A 20,362-nucleotide genomic window follows, 5' to 3' on the forward strand; every position below is an offset into this window, starting at 1 on the left:
GATTTCAAAAAAGTATATTATGATTATTATTACCGTAATACTAATAAAAATACAATAAGAAAGTTTAAAAAATTAGGACTCTGCTCTTTCCCATGCCTACGCCAAGCAAGCTGCGAGCCGCGCTTCTTCCTCGCCTCCTAGGCGAAAAACAACTTCGGGGTTTACACTTTCCAATATATTTTTTTTATCAATTTCGGAATACTCTGTAAAAAGCTATGCATGGTCAAACATAAATAAATATAGGTACGTGGCGACTTTAGAACCTCCTCTGTTTTTTTTCATCGGTAAAAAATTGCTTAGTTGTTTTCTTGACATAACTGAGGAGCAGATTATTAAATTTAGTCGAATCTATGTACCTATGCGATTCGTATTTGGACTTCGCAAATAGAATCATATTTCTGAATTTCGTAAAAAACTCAAGTGGCACCACTGGCGTAGCATTCCTTGGAACCCCGGGAACCTTGGGGCCCTGTATCAAAATTAGTGGGGGGGCAGGCAAATGATGGGTAAAGATTTCTCACAAAAAAATGCTTGCATTGAATTAAAATAAATATTAATTGATTATAAGTTATTACTTCCTCCTAGAATAGACAATAGTGAGTGTAGTCTGCTGTAGCTGTTTCTGTTCCATCGAAATCCTTAGGTAATTTTTTATCAGTTTTAGTTTTGAAAAACATCAAGTTAATACCTCCGGAAAATTGGATGCAAGGCTATTGAATTTTATCAGTAATAATTCCATGAGTTCTTTAATGGAATGAAAGTTTTGAATTTCGGATTTTAAGCTAATTTAAAGAGCTTGTAGTTCCAAGCTGGAGAGTTATTAGCCTTGACCTGCAGCAATAGATGCGGGGGATCGTTCGCTTCAGCCTGTGAGGCCAATACTATTAGTGAATTCCTATGAATCTTCCGCATCTATATGGGGGATTCACAGGTGCATAACCTGAAGAAGAGATTCAACGCTGCCTCCAGGTCTTACAGGTAGTAAATCGCTAGGGCAAAGTTCAAACACAGCAGAATTGGCGAGAGACTATTGGGCTTTCCAAATGGAACCCGTGCCTTTTGTTTCTTACAAAAGCTGTCGAAGGTAACTTTTTTTAGTCTACACTTCCATCATTGCGCGAACCTGAAGGCCCTCTGGCACATTATGCGAAAAAATAAGCGAAAATTCTTTGCACTCTTTTTGCGTCGAATTCAACTCTTGACGATGAGGGAAAAGCACCATCGAGCATTCCACGGTGCGAGCACGCGATGCGTAATGTGTACTATGAGCAGTGTCGTTTGTCGTGTTCTGCATTCTTTCGATGTCAAGAAGTCTAGTGGTGCTAATTGTATCCACCAGTGGTTTGCAACCAATGTGCGAGCTTCGTGCGCATTCTTTCCACGTACATTCAAATTGTGGAATGACCTTGATGAAATTTGGAGGTTTTCAAGCGTCTAGTGTCTACATCTTTTCTCTAAAGGCCATGGGCGACGGTATCCGTTATAAATCAGATGGCTTCGTCTGCTTGTGCGCCCCATTTTTATATAAAAAAGATTAATTCATTGTTCATAATAATTAACTGAATCCCGAAATAAACGATACAGAATGTTATCAACAATTGGGCGCACGCTTGACTCGGATAAAGGAGGATTGCTTTTCAGACTTCAGTCATTTCTGAAGTGAAAACTCAATAGGTATGACAGTTTTTTTATACTTTTTTTCCAGGTAGCACAAGATATTAAGTGACATTGTGGATAACATTTTACTAATTTTTGCTTACACACCTTAGGGGCCCTGTAAATAGGGGGCTCCGTATCATTGATACGGCTGATACGGCAGTAGTTACGCCCTGAGTGGCACCCAATTCCCTACTGCGGGAATACGTATATTCTCAACTTACTTTACTCTATTCTTTTTAACCCTGTTGTACCTACTTATCTAAAACGACGATTTCAATTTCTTAGTGATTCCAATGAACGCAGTCTTCGTTCTGAGGAAAGCTTACTTCTTGAATTTCCCTCTCACTCCTCTTTCTTTTATACTAAATCTTTCAATATTCAAGCTTGTCGACTTAGGAATTCTATAGATGTGTAAAATTGGTTTCTATTTTTAACCGACTTTCAAAAAAGGAGGAAGCTCTCAATTTAACTGTATTTTTTATGTATGTTACTTCAGAACTTTTGACTGAGTGGACCGATTTCAACAATTTTTTTTAATCGAAAAGTGGTGTGTGTCATTTGGTCTCACTTAAGTTTATTTGAGATTTAACAACAACTTTTCGAGTTATATAAATAATACGTTTTTACTTGACTATTTTCGTCGACCTACGTTGTATTATACCGCATAACTTTTTACTAGCTGTACCGATTTTAATGATTTTTAATTTAATCAAAAGCTGATGTTTATCGTGTAGTCATATTTAAATTTCATCGAGATCTGATAACAAATTTTTGAGTAATCTTTAATAACGCGTATTTACTTGACTATATTTTCGTCTACCTTTGTTGTATTACATGTCGATGTAATTGAAGTCGGCTTTTTTCCTTAGCGTACAAGTCGAACTCGGTCCACCCAGTCAAAAGTTCTGAAGTAACATATATACAAAAAAAATACAGTAGAATTAAGAACCTCCTCCTTTTTTGGAAGTCGGTTAAAAATCAATCTGATACGTATTATTATTTTCTGTTGGTGTACAATAAAGTGTATTGTTATGTTATGTCATGTTAATCAACCACTCTTTAAAAAAATTGAATCGATTACGTAATTTGCCTAACTAAAAAAACATAAAATAATAATTGCAAAAGCCGCTTTCATGATTTTTGTAAGTGTACAGTACATAATGTGTGACATTGTTGTGATTTATTTAGCTATCTTTGTGTAATTATTGAATTTTTATCTTGTTCTAGCCTTTTCGATTGACTTTCATAAGAAGATTTAAGAATAGTTGTTCTTCACGCAGGCGGCTGGCTTTTCTTGTTTTTTTTTTTTAATTATAATATTATTTTTAACCATTGTTATATCGCCGCAATTATATGTTAATTAATATATATAACCTATACCTTTGTATTAATAACTGCGACAAACATGAGACATTACAAAGTATATAGGTACTAAGGCAAACATTTTATACTGTGTATGTACTACATTACATATATATACTATATTTACACTTATACTATGTACTACATGTATACACTATAATTATGTATGTATTTCATTACCCATTCTTACACACACCTCAACCATGTAATTACATACCTAATTCATAAATAAAGTACCTAAGTATTTCGATAATTACCCACAAAAATATAGACATGTAACAAGTCACAAAGAGTATCCAAGTCAAAATAATAAAACATAATAATAAGTAGTTTACAAAATTCAATAATAGTAAGCCGAGTCACAGCAATACGATGCAGAACAAATTCAATAATACAAGCCAAATTCAGAAAAATAGCACTATGCGCTCTATGTACTCGTAGTCAATCACAAACGAAAGATGCGAATACTAAAATATCGTCAACAATTAATAGCTGAATAGCCGGCGCACGCACACTAACAACACGACAGTCACACATAGAAAAAACGGAGCGGAGATGGCGCGGGGCGCGGTAGCGGCATGCAGCGCGACAGAAACATTTTATTCAAATACCTATTTTTGAAAAGTCTCTTCGGTACCCTTTCCTCTTAAATTAGATCAAAGAAAATCGTAATAAGAGATTAAAATTTGTAATAGTAATATAATATTTCCGAAATTAGGGTATTTATAAAAATAACTGAGGTAGGGCACAGCAGGAATTTCTTGCTCAAAATATGGAGCAGCCCGACTGGGGTAGTACCTCGACCTTACAGAAGATCACAGCAAAATAATACTGTTTTCTAGCAGTATTGTGTTCCTGTTGGTGAGTAAGGTGACCAGAGCTCCTGGGGGGATTGGGGATTGGGTTGGCAACGCGCTTGCGATGCTTCTGGTGTTGCAGGTGTCTATAAGCTACGGTAATCGCTTACCATCAGGTGAGGCGTACGCTTGTTTACCGACCTCGTGACATTAAAAAAAAATAAAAAAAAAATAAATAAATACTGTTATAAATATTATAAGCGTATACTAATGTATACGATTATAATATTTTTAGAAACAACTTTAAGTTTATCAAAAAAAAAAAAACGTAAATATTTTCAGTTGGAACATTTTTTCGATAAAGTAATTGAAACGTCTGAAAGTCTAAAGTATCCTTAAGTACGGTAGTTTATTTTGTAAAAGCTCGATCGTTGAAACGAGCTCGCTGACCGAGCCTGTTCGATTGAAATACGTGTCGAGACTCGCAATACTGTTGCCACCGCACCCCGGGGCCGAAAATAGTTACAAAATAACTGAGCTTAATTAACAATAGCTTGATTCCAAAGTAATTTTATCGCGTGCTCCGCGTAGGTAAAACGGAGCAAATTGTTTGATATGCATTTAAGCGTGTTTTCTAAAATGAAAGTCATTTTTTCTTGGGTAAAATACACGATTATTTTACTTATATATATATATATATATATATATATATTTAATATTTTTGAATGTTTTGACATAGCTTAAGAAAGTCTGTGATGAAATATACCCATCTAGGTCAGACATCTCTTACCTCGCATATTATCCTCGACCCTAAATTCGTACTCCTCTTTATTGCGAGTCAGAAACACTTATTGAAATCGTAGTCTCAAGCAAACACTTTTTTTCATACAAATGAATGTTCCGATTTTCTCCGGTCGACCTGATTGGAAAAGGGAAAACTGCTTTTCTCTATTTAAATATTTTTTTATTAATAATAATTTTTCTTTACCGTTTATGACATAAAGTTTATTTTTGATTTATTATATGCTTGTAATTTCTTATGTTTGGGTCAGAGAGCTATTTTACTGCAAACGTCGTTTTATTAAGTATGTTATGTTACATAACGGTTACGTGAATATTCAATATAAAGTTCACATTCCCATGTTTTCATAATCAATATTGTAAATACATACACACATAAATAATGTGGCTAACGAGTACGTTCGTTATTAATAGTTTGATACACGCTTAGCTTGATTATTATATTGAAGTTTGTCTTTTTAATTTATTTTTAACCTATTTTTGGCTAATTGAAATATAACGAGTATATTGTTTTCAAAGTTTACTATCATTGCTAAGTAAAGTTCTCTTCTATTTAAGCAAAAGAGGCAAAGAGGAGTTTGAGCATGATTCGTCATGCAAAACCTGACTGATTATACATTTTAGAATGTCTTCCGTTGCAATATTCCACACAAAGTTTTCTTTTACCATCTAGCAATAAAATATTTTAAGAATAATTAATAATTTGAAACTTAGTGGTGTTAATTAAACCCCTCGCAACCGTATCAATTTAACCTGCCATCTCTACGTGTCATTAGGCCTATATATTTAATAATATAATATTTTAATTCATCAAAGTGTTATAATACATTCATTAAAGTGTATAATATATAATGTCTATCTGCAATTTTATTTTCCCAAATGGCATGTGAAAAATGCATTTTTCTATCCTCAAAAAGATTTTATTTCACACGTAATAAAATGCATGTCACCGTGCTACACGTGTCGCTGACAGGCGAGTATCGACGCCTACCCTCGTATAAGGTCATAATATTATCGTTCTATATTCAACTGCAAACGTGGTATTTTATTTACCATCAGGATGTTCTAATATCAAAGTATCGCAAAGCTTTAGTGTGAAACGATGCAATTTCTATGTTAAGGATTCTTTTTCTGAAATATTGATTAGCAGAATTTTTAGAGTTACTAAAAATGTATTGAACCTAGTAGTGTTTAATATAATGTCATCATATCTTCTTAGAAACAAGCGTTGAGTAAATTAACCCAGTGTGTCGGATCGGTCCCCTGTGGTATAAATAATGGTTCGATGTATTATCGCAGTACGAGACGGACCCTTGACCTACATTTAATACGAGTGGTATGCTAAACAAAGGCGGTCTATATTGTAGAATACTTGGTAAAATGGTTTAAATGATCGTCTTCTGCCATTGATACTAATACTAAAACGTTTTAGTTATTGAAGTTTCCATTTCATTATATGTATACATATACTAGCTGTACCCGCGACTTCGTCCGTGTGTAATATTATACAATAGTTATTGTTCAGTTCGCAGAGTTATAAAAAAAAAATCGAAATAAAAGTAGCCTAAATTACTCCTTACTACATCAGCTATCTGCCAGTGAAAGCCCCGTCAAAATCGATCCAGCCGTTTCAGAGACTAGCCGGAAAGAACAGATAGACAGACAGACAAAAATTAAAAAAAATGTCTTTTTGGTATATGAACCGTGTATACAATATATATCCATATGCATATAATAAAACGCGGTTATTTTAATATTACAAACTAAACTCCAATTCTATTTATTTGTATAGGTAATTTATATATACGAAATGTCGAGCTTTTTTTTCAATGAAAAATTATTGGTATGTTTAGAATAATAACGAGCATCGTCGATGTAATGTACGTTTTCAATTTTAATCGACAGGATGTAATTAAATTGTATAAAAATCTCCGGCTTCTTAACACATTTAAGTTATGTCAATCAGCTTTTCAGACTCTGTTTGCGTTTTTAATATGACGATTGGTATAAATGTTTATCTTCAGTGCCGCTTGTAGTACTATCGGCGGGGCGAGATTTCATCGGCGTCCCCTGATTGGAATTGAATCCCATATTTAAAAAAAGCAATGGATGTAATTACATGAAAAAGCTGTTCAGTAAAATATATAATAATAGCATCCTTAATACTAGCACAACTTTTGGAAACTTATCCAAGATTCATTCAACAGTTGTCTGATCTACCTACCTATCAGTCAGAGTCAGTGGCGCCTCTTTATATCCAGCGCCCTGAGCGTTAGCCATACCTCGCCCTACCCTAACGCCGCTACTTATTATCTTTCTACTTTTATACGTTACACATTTTTATCAGAAATTACGAAATCCTTCAGAATTTCCTTATTTGTGTGCGGAACTAACAACCGCTCCGGTGTGAGTAGTCGCCTAAAACACCAACGGTTTGCGGGTTCGATTCTTGTATTTGTACAAATATTCCTTTCCGGTTCGGATGTCTGTCCTTGTGGGTCTCGATCTCGGTTGTTATCATAAATACCTGATAGCGATCGTTACTTATAGTAGAGAAAATATCTGCCAACCCGCAGTGGAGCAGCGTAGTGGATTAAGCTCCAATTCTTCTCCTAAATGGAGAAAGAGGCCTATGCCCAACAGTGGGATGTTATAGGCTGAATGCGTGCGGAGCTTTGTCAATGCATTGTAGATATTGCGTTTCGTGCAGTCTTGCTTATGTTGCATTGCTCTTACTATGGAACTTGTATTTGAAAATAATATTTCAAATAGAAATTGAACTATGGAAATAAAAATGAACGACTGATTTATAAAAAAAAGGTCTGAATATCGAATAATATATGTATTTATTATAATTATATATTTGAAAGTAGAACAAACGATAACAATCTTCATGTTCTATCTCTATCATTAGAACCAATGCAGCGACAATGTAATTTCTACGCTAATATTATACAGAGAAATTGGTCTATTCTGTAAACAATAAACTCTGACATTACAAGACAATAATTTTTGTGGAAAGCTACATTAGCCAAAAGCTACGAGTAAGACTTGTGAAACAGTATTGTATAAACACGTGGTATAATAACACACCAACGTGGGTGAAATTGCGATGGACATCTAGTATTTAATATATGTCTAACGTTAATTGGTCACCAGATACGACTGACGATGTTTTGTTAGACATGTCGATTATTATAGTATTATGTTGTTTTTACCTATTAAACAAACAAAAAAAGCCTTATGTCCAGCTGTGGGATGTAACAGGCTGAATCGTATGTATCTATTTACAAGCTCCTTTGTAGATAGCCTTTTTATACGAGACAAACATAGGTAAGCTCATAGGCAAAATATCAATTACGTATGTATTATCCGCCAACTCGCAGTGGAGCAGCGTTGTGGAATAAGCTGTTATCCTTCTCCTACGCGGAAAAAGATGCCTATGCCCGGCAGTGGAATATTACAGGCTGAATCGTGTATGTATTATATTAAAAACTTCTTGCCGCGCGCTATCTAAAAGTCAAATATATTAAGATTTTAACATATTTTTAAAAATTATTCGCCTAAATCTTGTAGACTTAAAATAAAAAAATCTAGCAAAAAAAATATCAAATGTTTTCATAATAAGCAAGTTTTATGTAGCATGATTTTACCAGGTTATTCTTTTAACAAGTATTGCCTCTAATAACCATATTTATCACTAATTAAGATTTTTTTGAATTAAATGGCAAGCATATATAGCTAACCAAAGCTTTGGTTTCCATTACGTGGTATCCCAGTATATATCCGGGCTGTAGGGCTTTTATAAGGACACGGCCTTCTATAAATTGAATAATAGCTAGTACGCCTCAACTAAGTGGATTCAATTTTGCTTTACGTGCGCCACCCGAAGTCAACTGTTGTTTACATATGAGCTACAAAAATACCCCACGGTCTTTCAATGAATTAAATACTTTAAATGGCTTCTTTCAATTGTTTTCCTTGATAAATAAGCCGTAGGTATATTATAATCAGTTTATCTCATTATCGGTATTTTTTACAGGCGCAAAGCGACGATGACGATGTTGGACCTGACGATGTCAACGTTCCCGTCGAAGGCGGCTTCATGGACGAATTCTTCAGTGAGGTATGTTGTGTATGAAATAGAAATCATTACATAGTATAAAACAAAATCGCTTCCCGCTGCCTGTATGCTTAGATCTTTAAAACTACGCAAAGGATTTTGATGCGGTTTTGTTTTTGTTTTGTTTTTTTGTAGTGTTTGATTCCAGAGGAAGGTTTATATGTATAAAACATGCATAATATAGTAGAAGAACACTGATAGTTTTGCAACCGTGCGAAGCCGGGGCGGGGGTCGCTGGTAGTAAATAAGTCATATTATAATGTGTATAATAAATATTTAAATGATATTCAATAGCTAGTCTAAAATTAGCTTGTTGATTGTATCTATTTTCGAAATTTCCGATAATGTTATTTTCGGAATATTTATTAATAATATTTCAATGAAATGTTATTCCGAATCTCTTTAATATAATAATTTAACTCAGACACGTAGGAAGCGTATCACATTTACATAGGTCGATTGACTTCTTGAACATGACGAGAGCGATATTACTGACACGCTATATCACAAACTAAATCACTATATGGGGTCAAGGGTTAAACCTTTGTTAAAATCCATAAGTAAACTGATAGCTTTTACTTTGTAGAAAAAATTCTACCTATTTCAGTAAATTATTTGTATTGTATACTCTGAAGGATTCAATCAATCTAATTGAGGATGCTTTAAAATATAATTCTGAAATGATTTATATTACTTTTCCTGCAATGGTATGTACAATAAAAATAAAGATATAATATGTATTATTGAGTTTTGAATAGAAAGTACGAGTATATTAATGGGTGGCATGGAATTTTTATTGCATCCGAGCAGCTTTAATGAGTTCATTAATTTAGATACTTGTTAACTCACTGCGTTGATTACATCAAAAACACAGATTCATTTCATACGAATAACTTAGGTACAGCAGGAAATATCCTGCTTAAAATATGGAGCAGCCCGACTGGAGACGTACCTCGACCTTACAGAAGATCACAGCTAAATAATATTGCTTTCAAACAGTGTTGTGTTTTTGGGGTGAGTGAGGTGACCAGAGCTCCTGGGGGGATCGAGGGTAGAGTCGGAACGATCTTACAATTCTTCTGGTACCTATTGCAGGCTACGATAATCACTTACCATCTTATCATACACCCGTAATACTCTTTATTATAATAATTACTTTTAAAGAAACCATATAGATGTTTGATAGTGAAGATAATTAAATCAATTTCTTTTTTAAATGATAATATTCTAGTCAGTTACAGAGAATATCATTCATATTTTTTTTAGGTTAAAAAAAGTTTTTGCTCCTCTTTTAACCGGTTTTAGAGAAGACAGCAAGAGTAAAGTGTCTCCAAAGACCAATTTAATCGTTAAAGCTGCGCTCGGTCATATAAAAGCTCTGGTAAATTATAGTGAGCTCAGATACCGAGCAATACTATTTGACTTTGATTGTAATAGATGGGCGTTTAAATTGCATCACAGAACTGTATTTTCATATATATATTAATAATTTTTAGTATAGTTAATATTGTTGGTAGTATGTGTATATATGTATGCATGTATATTAGATTTTCTTTCTGTTTTATTTTAAGTCTGTACACCCTTTCCGCTTTTTTCACATTATCTCCTCCAAGCTGGTTGTCTGGAAGAGATCGCTGTTTAGCGATAAGACCGCCTGTTGTACATTTCTTTTTGTGAATAGTTTAATAAATTGTAAACTTCTTTTTGTGTGTACAATAAATCTTTAATTATTATTATTATATACTAGCTGCCCGGACAAACTTCGTTCTGTCAAAAGTTAATAAATTTTTATTTAAATAGATTAAAAAAAAAATAGTATTAATACCTTCCGTGGGCCTTAAGGAACATAAAAAAACTAGCCAAATTGGTCGAGCCACTCTCGAGTTATGGGATCTCTGATATTAAGCAATCAGACGTTTCAATTTTGTTTAATTTCATAACATTAAATAAATGAAATTAAAATTTGCTAAAATAGGATGTAAATATTAGTTAAATAAAAATATAAACACTCCAACAGTAGGATATTTATAGGATCTTTTAGCTCATTTCACACGTTCCTTTGCTTCACAGTCTGCATTCAAAGTATTGTACATACCTATTAACTAAACACGATTTACATTTTAAAACAATGTTTTGAGTTAAATTTATTAATACATTAGAATTAGCATAAGTGTGACTGACACATTGACCTAATTTTCACTTATCGTATATTAATAAGTTTACGTCTGTGCAAAATGTTGTGTGAATCTAATACGTAAATACATTCGTACATCCAAAGTGGATAAACTGGAACACCCAGTCGGGTTTCCAGTGCGCACCCGTACGTTATCAGAAGAATAACTAACTATACGAGCCATTGTTCGAAACTCGGTGCACGCTTTACTTCGGTTTCGAAATTTGTTTTACACTTTTGCAGATTACGAATACTATTTAAACGTTGCTAACGCCTGTATTGCGAAGTTTTATCGGTTGAATTTTTCTATTTTTGTAATTATTTCACAACTTGAGCTTTTCTTGAATAAATGTCGAAAAGAAGAAAAGTAAACAATGTTCACGGTCTTAAAAAATTTTAGGCATGATTAATTTCTCTTACAAATAACATGACTTACATCGACATGACTTTAATTTACTTTTAATAGTAATGTGTTTTAAAATAATAATATTTTTTATAGCAAACCTCTATTTAAATAGCTATAATTAAAATAAAGGTAAAAACATTACTTGTAATAACAGTTATAATTTTCACTATGAATGTAAATTAGCTGACTCGGCAGTCGTTGGGCTGTACAAATAAAAAAGTGATGATTAAAAATTTTACAGCGTCTATTTGACTTTGAATTTTTTAAATTATGGTACAATTTTTTTTGACGTGACAACGTCTTATAAATTGGTTTGCCGGGTGACACTTCAAGAAACTGCGTTACGCTCCGCTCACGTTATGCGCTCACAATGAGAGCGAGTGAGAGGCACGCGTCCCTTCCACTCGGGCAAAATCACTCAGATAGGAACAAGTTAAGTTGTAGTAAACGCTGTTTCATTGTACGCAAATGTATTGCAAGTATTGTATGTATATTTGTATATAATTACGTATGTATGTGTAAAGGTAAAAATAAAATTTTGTTAATATGAAATTCAGTGCGAGATTCTTTGTATAAATTAATGTTTTAAATATAATTCTTTGTATAAATAAATGTTTTAAATTGTTACTATTATTTCATCCTTCTTCCTACTATACGAATGAATATTCACATTAAAATTATTTTACCACTCAAAGTCGTTGTCACGTAAAACTTTCGCCCGTATACCGACTTTACAGGCAACCAATTTTTTCCTCTAAGTTCTTTTTTTAAGTTACTGTAATTAATTTTTATCATAATATATTTAAATAATACCCAAGTAAACGGCTACCGATAAACAATATTTCTTTTTTTATAAATGTTAATATTAGCGAGGAACAAAGTTTTCACCTACGGATATTGATATGATCTCTTAAAAATCTAATCTAAGGGCTATTGAGAAAAGGTATGAGTTAAAACATAACCAAATGATTTAATTTGCTAAGGGGAAATTCATTAATTACGTGAGCTGAGAATTGGGGGAGGGGTCCAATGAAATCTCACCAAATCTCATTTAAACCGAGGGGGGGGATAATCAAAAATCTTACATAAACTTCAAAAAATATAAAATATTACAGATATTTAAAAAAATGCCCGTTAAAATAAATCTAGTGGCTATTAAAATCATTTTGCTTTTGCTTTGAATTTTATTTTATTTAAATAAATTAACTATAGTATACTTGAACAGTTTATTATTTACCGTCAATCTCTATCAGGGATAAACTAATCGAAAAATAGCTCACGTAATTAATGTATGCCTCCTAAGCACAAAAACCTACAAATCCGAAGCGTCACAGTAAAACGAGGGTAAAACATCGTGTCGTCTGCTACATTATAAAACTACATATAAACACGCTGCACATAATGCTTACAATAATCCTGAATGTATAAGCTAACATGATGTAAATGTTTTATACCAAATCGGATTATTGGTACGTGCATCCCTATAAAATAAGCAGATAGCTCTTAATGATACTAGCAGTATTGAGCAAGCCGTTATTTAAATTTAGTGTTTAAAGTATCTAGTATAATGTTACATTATCAGTGAAACATTCGACAAATATGACAACTCGAGACATTACGATAACAAAATCACGATAAAAGATACACGTAACTCCAAACATATTTACGTGTGACAAAAGTCTGTTGAGTTTTGACATGTTTAACTAAAATAGATATTTGTTTATTATAAAGTCAAGCACTTACATTGTCCATCGCAACAATAATGGCGTGGAGTGAACGTTTCATTGTTAATGGGCAAATTTTATTTCCCTCGGCTTGATGACTGTCATTGTTCCCGAAATAAGCGTTTGTTTACCTATTGTTGAGGTAGTTTCACAACGATCGTAAGACGGTATATTATGGCTTAATATTTACAAATGTCTAAAGTGACGAAATGAGGGTAGAACGGAAATTCAAAACAATAAAATTGTTATTTAATTTAACCATTTGCTATGATAAGAACTTTTGAATTTACTTGGTTATTGTTTGACGGGGATTGTATTTTCTAAGTTTTCGTTTTGAAAGTTTGATAGACTTTTAAAGTTGATGATTCAGGTGTATCTAAATTTTTTTATTGTTTATTTTGTCTTGTAACTATGCTAATTTCTATTTATAGAATCTAGTATTGAAATATAATAACAGTTTTGTATTACACTGGGTGAATCGGTTTAACCGCTTTAAATTTTGATAATTTTATAGATAAGGGTTGGCTGAAGTATGACTCAACAAAAAAAATAAATAGGAAATGGTGATAAAGTAAATTTATTTGGAAGATGTTTGACCAATAATTCCTTATCACAAAGTTTTGAAGTTTTTTTTTCTAAACATTTTTTTTTTATATTCTTAGAGTTAGGTCGGTAATAAATATATATTTAGACCAGAAAAAGTATATTTGATTAGACATCAAGAAAAATAAGTAATAGGCCTGAATATTATTACTATTTATTTTATGGTAATTATTATTATTTTTTTAAAGTAACTAGGTCGGCAAACAAGCGTACGGTTCACCTGATGGTAAGCGATTACCGTAATTTATTGACGCCCGCAACACCAGAAGCACCACAAACGCGTTGACGACCCTACCCCCAATTCCCCCTAGGAACTCTGGTCACCTTACTCACCAACAGGAACAAAACACTGCTTGAAAACAATATTATTCAGCTATGATCTACTGTAAGGTCGAGGTACTACACCATTCCTCCTATATAATTATTATATAGGTATTTTCCTCGATACGTTACACTAAGTATTCAGAAAAACTATTTAAAATAACATTATGTGCAAAAAGTAATGAAAATAAGGGCTAATAATAACTCGGTAGAGTTTTCACAAATTCGCAGTAATAGAAGTTAAATATTTTAAACTTTAGGAGTTGTGATAAGTATCCATTTTACGTGATTGTATTTACATTTGTTATCAATGTCATTGTTTCGAAACTCCCATACCATTAGTTCAATAGATTGCAATGTAATAAACCGCGTTGAGTTGTGCCATTAATAATGTAAAGTGATAACTATTATCAAATAGTTATTGGTTTCAATTTCTTCCTACCTAAAAAAAAAACTAATAAATTTTCTTCAATAAATCACCTCCTTTGGGTCGTGGGTTGGGTAGTAATTGGATAAATCAGTGAAAACTTGTCAGCATTCCGTAACGTAGGGTAAATTCTATATTGGTAGGAAATTGCTACCCATACTAATGTTTATCATTGCATGGTGAACAATTTGACGGGGCTTTCCCAACTGTTTAAGAGGAAAGGGTACCGGCTCTTTCTCCATACAAACGTAGTCGACTGTTTTCTCCCTGGATAATGGCACTAGATCAAATATTTTTGTGACATAGAACTCTTTGCTGCGCTGACCATGCCCCTATGTTTTGATTTTTTTCATATTCTTATTATCATAGGAATTAGGAGCCTTCAAAAACTCGAAATATTGCATAATTTTTTGTACATTTTCAGACACTCATTAAAAAAAATATACGCATATTTTCAAAAAAATGAAAACATAGGGGCATAGCCGAAGTCGTCTTTTATTTTCTAAAAAAATTTTTTTTAAAAAATTGCCATGTTTTGAGGAGAAAACAGTCGACTACGAAACACTGTTTTGGTCAAAAATTATATACCTAAAACGGTCTGAGCTGCAGTTGTCCCTTTCTTGCTTTTTGGGGGATAGGTCTGGGGGAGGGAAGGGTCAAAGCAATACGTATATACGCCAGCGAAGTGATGCCTCATAGTCGACAATTATATCGATACACTAGTGATGTAATTTTTAGTCGATATTTTCTAAAATTCGTATTAACAAAATTAAATAATTTCTCTTTTCATAACTACAATAAAACCGTATTTGTATATGCGGTTTTTATTGCCAGCCAGTATTGCCAGCCAGTATTTGTATATGCGGTTTTTATAGCCAGGTTTGCACAGTGTTACAACACTGTGCAAACCTGGGCTAACGAAGGGTTTCGCTAACAATTAACAATGATAATTATGGTAAATAACTGTGTTGTTTTATTTTTGGTATCAAATTAAAGGGCTCAATACAAGGATTTCAAAAAAGTATATTATGATTATTATTACCGTAATACTAATAAAAAATACAATAAGAAAGTTTAAAAAATTAGGACTCTGCTCTTTCCCATGTCTATGCCAAGCAAGCTGCAAACCGCGCTTCTTCATCGCCTCGTAGGCGAAAAACAACTTCGGGGTTTACTCTTTCCAATATATTTTTTTTATCAATTTCGGAATACTCTGTAAAAAGTTATGCATGGTCAAACATAAATAAATATAGGTACGTGGCGACTTTAGAACCTCCTCTGTTTTTTTTTCATCGGTAAAAAATTGCTTAGTTGTTTTCTTGACATTACTGAGGAGCAGATTATTAAATTTGGTCGAATCTATGTACCTATGCGATTCGTATTTGGACTTCGCAAATAGAATCATATTTCTGAATTGCGTAAAAAACTCAAGTGGCACCACTGGCGTAGCATTCCTTGGAACCCCGGGAACCTTCGGGCCCTGTATCAAAATTAGTGGGTGGGCAGGCAAATGATGGGTAAAGATTTCTAACAAAAAAAAGCTTGCATTGAATTAAAATAAATATTTATTGATTATAAGTTATTACTTCCTCCTAGAATAGACAATAGTGAGTGTAGTCTGCTGTAGCTGTTCCTGTTCCATCGAAATCCTTAGGTAACTTTTTATCAGTTTTAGTTTTGAAAAACATCAAGTTAATACCTCCGGAAAACTGGATGAAAGGCTATTGAATTTTATCAGTAATAATTCCATGAGTTCTTTAATGGAATGAATGTTTTGAATTTCGGATTTTAAGGTAATTTAAAGAGCTTGTAGTTCCAAGCAGGAGAGTTATTAGCCTTGACCTGCAGCAATAGATGCGGGGGATCGTTCGCTTCAGCCTGTGAAGCCAATACTATTAGTGAATTCCTATGAATCTTCCGCATCTATATGGGGGATTCACAGGCGCATAACCTGAAGAAGAGATTCAACGCTGCCTCCAGGTCTTACAGGTAGTAAATCGCTAGGGCAAAGTTCAAACACAGCAGAATTGGCGAGAGACTATTGGGCTTTCCAAATGGAACCCGTATCTTTTGTTTCTTACAAAAGCTGTCGAAGGTAACTTTTTTTAGTCTACACTTCCATCATTGCGCGAACCTGAAGGCTCTCTGGCACATTATGCGAAAAAGTAAGCGAAAATTCTTTGCACTCTTTTTGCGTCGAATTCAACTCTTGACGATGAGGGAAAAGCACCATCGAGCATTCCACGGTGCGAGCACGCGATGCGTAATGTGCACTATGAGCAGTGTCGTTTGTCATGTTCTGCATTCTTTCGATGTCAAGAAGTCTAGTGGTGCTAATTGTATCCACCAGTACTTTGCAACCAATGTGCGAGCTTCGTGCGCATTCCTTCCGCGTACATTCAAAGTGTGGAATGACCTTGCTAAAATTTGGGGGTTTTCAAGCGTCTAGTGTCTACATCTTTTCTCTAAAGGCCATGGGCGACGGTAGCCGTTATAAATCAGATGGCTTCGTCTGGTTGTGTGCCCCATTCTTATATAAAAAAAGATTAATTCATTGTTCATAATGATTAACTGAATCCCGAAATAAACGATACAGAATGTTATCAACAATTGGGCGCACGCTTGACTCGGATAAAAGGGGATTGCTTTTCAGACTTCAGTCATTTCTGAAGTGAAAACCCTATAGGTAGTTATGACAGTTTTTTTATTCTTTTTTCCAGGAAGCACAAGATTAAGTGACATTGTGGATAACATTTTACTAATTTTTGCTTACACACCCAAATCCCTACTGCGGGAATACGTATATTCTCAACTTACTTTATTCTTTTTAACCCTGTTGTACCTGCTTATCTAAAACGACGATTTAAATTTCTTAGTGATTCCAATAAACGTAGTCTTCGTTCTGAGGAAAGCTTACTTCTTGAATTTCCCTCTCACTCCTCTTTCTTTTATAGTAAATCTTTCACTGTTCAAGCTTGTCGACTTAGGAATTCTATAGACGTGTAAAATCGGTTTCTATTTTTAACCGACTTCCAAAAAAGGAGGAAGCTCTCAATTTAACTGTATTTTTTATGTATGTTACTTCAGAACTTTTGACTGAGTGGACCGATTTCAACAATTTTTTTTTTAATCGAAAGGTGGTGTGTGTCATTTGGTCTCACTTAAGTTTATTTGAGATATACCGCATAACTTTTTACTGGGTGTACCGATTTTGATGATTTTTAATTTAATCGAAAGCTGATGTTTATCGTGTAGTCCATATTTAAATTTCATCGAGATCTGATAACAACTTTTAGAGTAATCTTTAATAACGCGTATTTACTTGACTATATTTTCGTCTACCTTTGTTGTATTACATGTCGATGTAATTAAAGTCGGCTTTTTTCCTTTGCGTACAAGTCGAACTCGGTCCACCCAGTCAAAAGTTCTGAAGTAACATACACACAGTACAGTCGAATTAAGAACCTCCTCCTTTTTTGGAAGTCGGCTAAAAATTAATCTGATACGTATTATTATTTTCTGTTGGTGTACAATAAAGTGTATTGTTATGTTATGTCATGTTAATCAACCACTCTTTAAAAAAATTCAATCGATTACGTAATTTGCCTAACTAAAAAAACATAAATAAAATAATAATTGAAAAAGTCGCCTTCATGATTTTTGTAAGTGTACAGTACATAATGTGTGAAATCGGTGTGATTTATTTAGCTATCTTTGTGTAATTATTGAATTTTTATCTTGTTCCAGCCTTGTCAATTGACTTTCTAATAGGTAATTGTTCTTCACGCAGGCGGCTTTTCTTGTTTTTTTTAAATTATAATATTATTTTTAATCATTGTTATATCGCCGCAATTATATGTTAATTAATACATATAACCTATACCTATGTATTAATAACTGCGACAAACATGAGACATTACAAATTATATAGGTACTAAGACAAACATTTTATACTATGTATGTACTACATTACATATATATACTATACTTACACTTATACTATGTACTACATGTATACACTATAATTATGTATGTATTTCATTACCCATTCTTACACACACCTCAACCATGTAATTACATACCTAATTCATAAATAAAGTACCTAAGTATTTCGATAATTACCCACAAAAATATAGACATGTATCAAGTCACAAAGAGTATCCAAGTCAAAATAACAAAACATAATAATAAGTAGTTTAAGAAATCCAATAATAGTAAGCCGAGTCACAGCAATACGATGCAGAACAAATTCAATAAAACAAGCCAAATTCAGAAAAATAGCACTATGCGCTATATGTACTCATACAAACGAAAGATGCGAATACTAAAATATCGTCAACAATTAATAGCTGAATAGCCGGCGCACGCACACTATCAACACGACAGTCACACATAGAAAAAACGGAGCGGAGATGGCGCGGGGCGCGGTAGCGGCATGCAGCGCGACAGAAACATTTTATTCAAATACCTATTTTTGAAAAGTCTCTTCGGTACCCTTTCCTCTTAAGTTCTAGTTTGCGCGTCATTTGAAAGCCGATATGGGTTTATTTTATAAAATGTGAAAGTAGGTAAGAAAACCCCAAAAAATGAAATATAACAATTCAAAACAACTCGTTGATAAATGATAATATACATTTATTTGTATTTCTTGTAAATGCTATGTTAAAAAATACCCCAAGTATATTTAAAAAAAAAATTATAACAATCGTTTTTTTTTGTGTGTTAGCTATAAAAATTACATTACATTACAACAGCAGACTATTAAAAATAAAAAAGTAATATACGCCATAATACGCTTTAAGTATGAAATTTATGTGTCTATTTTGCCAACTACAGAGTTTTTTTTTTAAATATTGTACGTCGACCATCGACTCGAAACGACAATGGGTCGCCGACGAATGTAGACCGACGCCTTCCAGACGCTGTGGTTACGTACCGCGGGTATGACGTTACATGCGTTATTGAACGTTGAAAATGTTTGCTATGTGCCTCCACTCTCCAGACGGGACTATTATTAGTAAAAGTGCTATTTAAGTATTCCCTTCGGAAGCGTGGGTTTGTGATATGCGTACGATTACATATCTTTCATTGAGTTATGTTTTCTATTCTAATTCTTTAGGGCCGACCCTTTTTTAGATACACAATTTCACCAACGAGTTACCGAAATACGTAACAACTGATACCTTGAAATAGATGTATAACTTTAGTTATCGAACAATAATATTTTATTTTATTAGGATCTATAAATAAAAAAGTTTTCAATATTCACAAAAAAGAAAATAAAATTTAGATATACTCGTATTTGCTATGCTTCAATTATGTAGTTGTAGCGACGCAGAGTCCTATTCTTAGCATTAGTTTAACTTATCGATGGAATAATGAAGTAGGTACTTCCTTATAATATATATATATATATATATATATATATATATATATATATATATATATATTATTCATTGCACTTAAAATTTTTGTACATTTATTTATATACAAAGTTAGCAGCGGTGGACTTATCTCTAGAAGAGATCTCTTCCAGCCAACCTGTGATAGTGAGAACTAATGTTACATAGCAGGCTAAGAAAGTGCAGTAATGTAGATAATATACTGATTCTTGAAAATAAGAAGCTAATTAAATAATATTCATAACATCACACTATATATACATATATATACGCTGCTTATAAAGATCATACACATAAATATCACATATATATCTATATAAAATACACATATAATATACATATTATACAACACATACACAATAAAAGTAAACATTAATGAAAAGATATTTACGGACTAATTTGAGCGAGGAGGTGTTGTTTCAGCTTCTTTTTGAAGTATAGATAGAAAGACTAAGCTGGATATATTTAGAAAGTTTGTTCCAGAGCGATGCACCGTATACCATACACCATATTATACGTAATGAACACAAAAAAATATATAATATGTAAAGTAATAAAACAAAA

The 20,362-nt window shown here is 33.1% G+C and overlaps 1 protein-coding gene across 1 annotated transcript in view; it reads left to right on the top strand.

The window, feature by feature from the left end:
• Positions 1-20,362, top strand: part of LOC123653458 (syntaxin-1A) — a 63,882-nt gene that overhangs the window by 16,425 nt on the left and 27,095 nt on the right. The window contains exon 2 of the mRNA XM_045589453.1: positions 8,662-8,745. Coding sequence (XP_045445409.1) covers positions 8,662-8,745 — 84 coding nt within the window. The remainder of the gene's footprint in view (positions 1-8,661; positions 8,746-20,362) is intronic.

Source organism: Melitaea cinxia, chromosome 5, assembly GCF_905220565.1.
Source record: "Melitaea cinxia chromosome 5, ilMelCinx1.1, whole genome shotgun sequence".
Classification (NCBI taxonomy): domain Eukaryota; kingdom Metazoa; phylum Arthropoda; class Insecta; order Lepidoptera; family Nymphalidae; genus Melitaea; species Melitaea cinxia.